Source organism: Papaver somniferum, unplaced genomic scaffold (genome assembly GCF_003573695.1).
Source record: "Papaver somniferum cultivar HN1 unplaced genomic scaffold, ASM357369v1 unplaced-scaffold_21, whole genome shotgun sequence".
Taxonomy (NCBI): domain Eukaryota; kingdom Viridiplantae; phylum Streptophyta; class Magnoliopsida; order Ranunculales; family Papaveraceae; genus Papaver; species Papaver somniferum.
The window spans coordinates 4,596,584-4,599,387 of NW_020631041.1; the positions used below are offsets into that span (position 1 = coordinate 4,596,584).

A 2,804-nucleotide genomic window follows, 5' to 3' on the forward strand; every position below is an offset into this window, starting at 1 on the left:
TAATCCGATGTTTGACTAAAGACTTATTCATTCACTCCCTCAAGTAAAAAAAATAGTTAAGTCACGTGGCAACAACAAGTATCTTTGGATTCAATTTACTGAATCTTTTTATTTTTATTTATGCTGACTCATTAAATTCCATATAAACTCTGAATATCGTGATAAACCTTACGTGTCACGCATCACAACCATTAAAATCCTCCTATGCGGAAAATCGTTAATTACCTTATTTGCGAAAGAAAATTAGCTCAAAAATAATTCCCATTAATTAAGAAGTTTAATTCTAATTAGTCCTGTGTTTACCGATTACGGCGGTTGGGATCCTATAAAACAGCAATTTCAACTTTTCTTGTTTTCTCACTCTCTCCTTCCAAACAAACACTTTCATCACTCCCCCTTCTCTCCAAAATCACTCTAAAATCTCAATCAAAACACTCTTAAACCCTCCATTGTTTCTGGTTATTAAGCTCTGGGTTTTCTCCAATCAAGAGTTTAGTTTTTCTTTTCTTTACAGGGAAAGAAAATATATTTGAGGATATTTTTTTCTCGTTTCTTCCAAATTTATCTCCGTGTTATAACTTTCCCTTTAAATTCCTTCTGGGTTCTCTCTTTTTCCATCACTCTAGGTAGAATCAGAGGGTTTATTTTCTTCCTCTTTTTTCTCTGCTCTTCTTAGTTGATGCTGTTTTTATGTCTCTTTTGGGTACTTTCTTAGAGATTTCTCTTAAACCCCTTTTTAATCTTTCATAAAGAGATTTAGAAAAAAAAACCCTTTCTCTGTTTCTTCTCTTTAACCCTTTATTCCTTATAGTGAAATAGACCTTTAAAGGGAGAATCAATTTCAATCTCTCTTCTTAAACCCCTTTGTTTTTTCCACTTTCAATGTCAAAACAAATTATCTGAAGAAGAATAAGAAGAAAGAAAAACAAAGAAGATTTTTTAGTTTTTTACTTATTTGAAGAAATAAGAAGAAGATGATTGATCAGAGTTGTTATCTGGGTCCAATGAAATACACTGAGCATAAAAACGTTACAAGTAAAACAATAACAAAGCCATTAATGAGGTCAAGAAATTTCTCATCAGCAGCATCTAACGGTGGAAAATCATTTACAACTCCAAGGGTTGTACGTTTCTCAGTAACTGATGAAAATGCTACTGATTCTTCCAGTGATGATGATGATGAAGAAGAAGAAAGAAGAAACGAATTCTTCAGTCGTCACAGAGTCAAAAAGTACATTAATGAAATCTCCATTGAAGAAACTGTTACAGTCATTCCTCCTCCTATCCCGTCTACCACTACGACCGCAATAGCCGCTGCCGTTACCGGGAAAAGAACATTAAAGCAGAGAAGCAGAAGAAACCGGAAGAAGAAATCATCAAACCCGAAACCACACCCGATGCCCAAAGGTGTCGGTAAAAAATACCGTGGGGTTAGACAGAGGCCATGGGGTAAATGGGCAGCTGAGATTCGAGATCCGAATAAGAGAATACGGTTGTGGTTAGGTACATTCAGTACTGCTGAAGAAGCTGCTCTTGTGTATGACCGTGAAGCTATCCGGCTACGAGGTCCTGATGCGTTAACAAATTTCGGTGGTAGAAAATCACTAGAAATCATCAAGCCGGAACCAGCACAGCTAGAAGCACCGGTTGCCGAGTCTACAAACGTCAGCACTACACATTCAGGCTATGATTCCGGTTATGAGTGTCATACATCACCTACCTCTGTTTTACAGTTCTGCACAAACTCCGATGTTAGCAGCAGTAATAATAATAATAACTCCAGTATTGAAAACCGGCCACAGCTACCGGTAAAAGAAGAAGAAGGTGTTGGAGAAGTGGCACAATTTACCATGCTGCAACAACCAAAAATGGAAGAAGATTTTGATGATTTTAGCGGGCTGTTCTTAGACGGGCCGATATTCAAAGAGTTTATGGATTACCCGCAACCATCCATGCCGGAGATATTTGGTGACGAGAAAATCGAAACCAATGTTTTATTGGATGACTACTTCGGCGGTGGGGGTGGTGCAGGTGGCAGTGGTGATAATTCATTTTTCAGTGAGTTGGAAGCATCAATGGCGATTAGTAATCAAAACACCACCGATTATTTCCAAGATGTCGGCGATTACTTCCAAGATCCTATGTTTCAATGTTTTTAATTTTAAATTAAATGGTCCCGTGGTAGTCATTAATACTAATTAAGTCATATATAATATATAGTACTAATAGTGGCAAAATAATAACTATTTTATTTCATGTGTGTGGGTGGGTATGACTAGTTTTGTTTGTTGTTTCTTTTGTTTCGTGTTCTTTGTCCGATTAATCGGCAAAATTTTGTAACGAGCATTAGAAACATACAATTTATCGGCGAATCCTTTCTCTTAATATAAGAAAATTTTCTCATTAATTACTGTTGGTTAGTCTTTGGTAAAAACAACAAGCTGGATCCCATGAAGCAAAAATATCTTTCTTGTTATTATTCATGGTAAATAAATGAATTTGGGAACGGCAGGAGGAAATAAAAATTAAAAAAAAAATCTGAGAAATTTATGACAATTATCACGGGAGTGGCACGTGAGAAAAGTAAAATTTGATTCTCATGTGCTCCTAAATTGAAAAAGAGTTTTATGTACAGTGTTGAGTACGGATATCGTTTTTGATGCTCAGCTCACTTCCCTTCCTCACCTAATCAGATAAACAAAAAGAATTTTACTTTTTTATTTTTCTTTAAAGAAATTACAGCTGGCGTGGTAATATTGGTAGGTGTGAAACCGTACAAGGAAACACAAATGGGCCACGGTGGA

General features: G+C 36.2%; 1 protein-coding gene across 1 annotated transcript; it reads left to right on the top strand.

Moving 5' to 3' along the window:
• Positions 1-368: 368 nt before the first annotated feature.
• LOC113339847 (ethylene-responsive transcription factor CRF1) lies at positions 369-2,256 on the top strand. Its single transcript, XM_026585072.1, has one exon. The coding sequence runs from the start codon at positions 975-977 to the stop codon at positions 2,157-2,159; it is 1,185 nt and encodes a 394-aa protein (XP_026440857.1). The 5' UTR covers positions 369-974; the 3' UTR covers positions 2,160-2,256.
• The last annotated feature ends 548 nt before the right edge of the window (positions 2,257-2,804 follow it).

Bases quoted from the DNA above. Each gene is read 5' to 3' on its own strand.
- LOC113339847 (XM_026585072.1), top strand. From the start codon at position 975: ATGATTGATCAGAGTTGTTATCTGGGTCCAATGAAATACACTGAGCAT.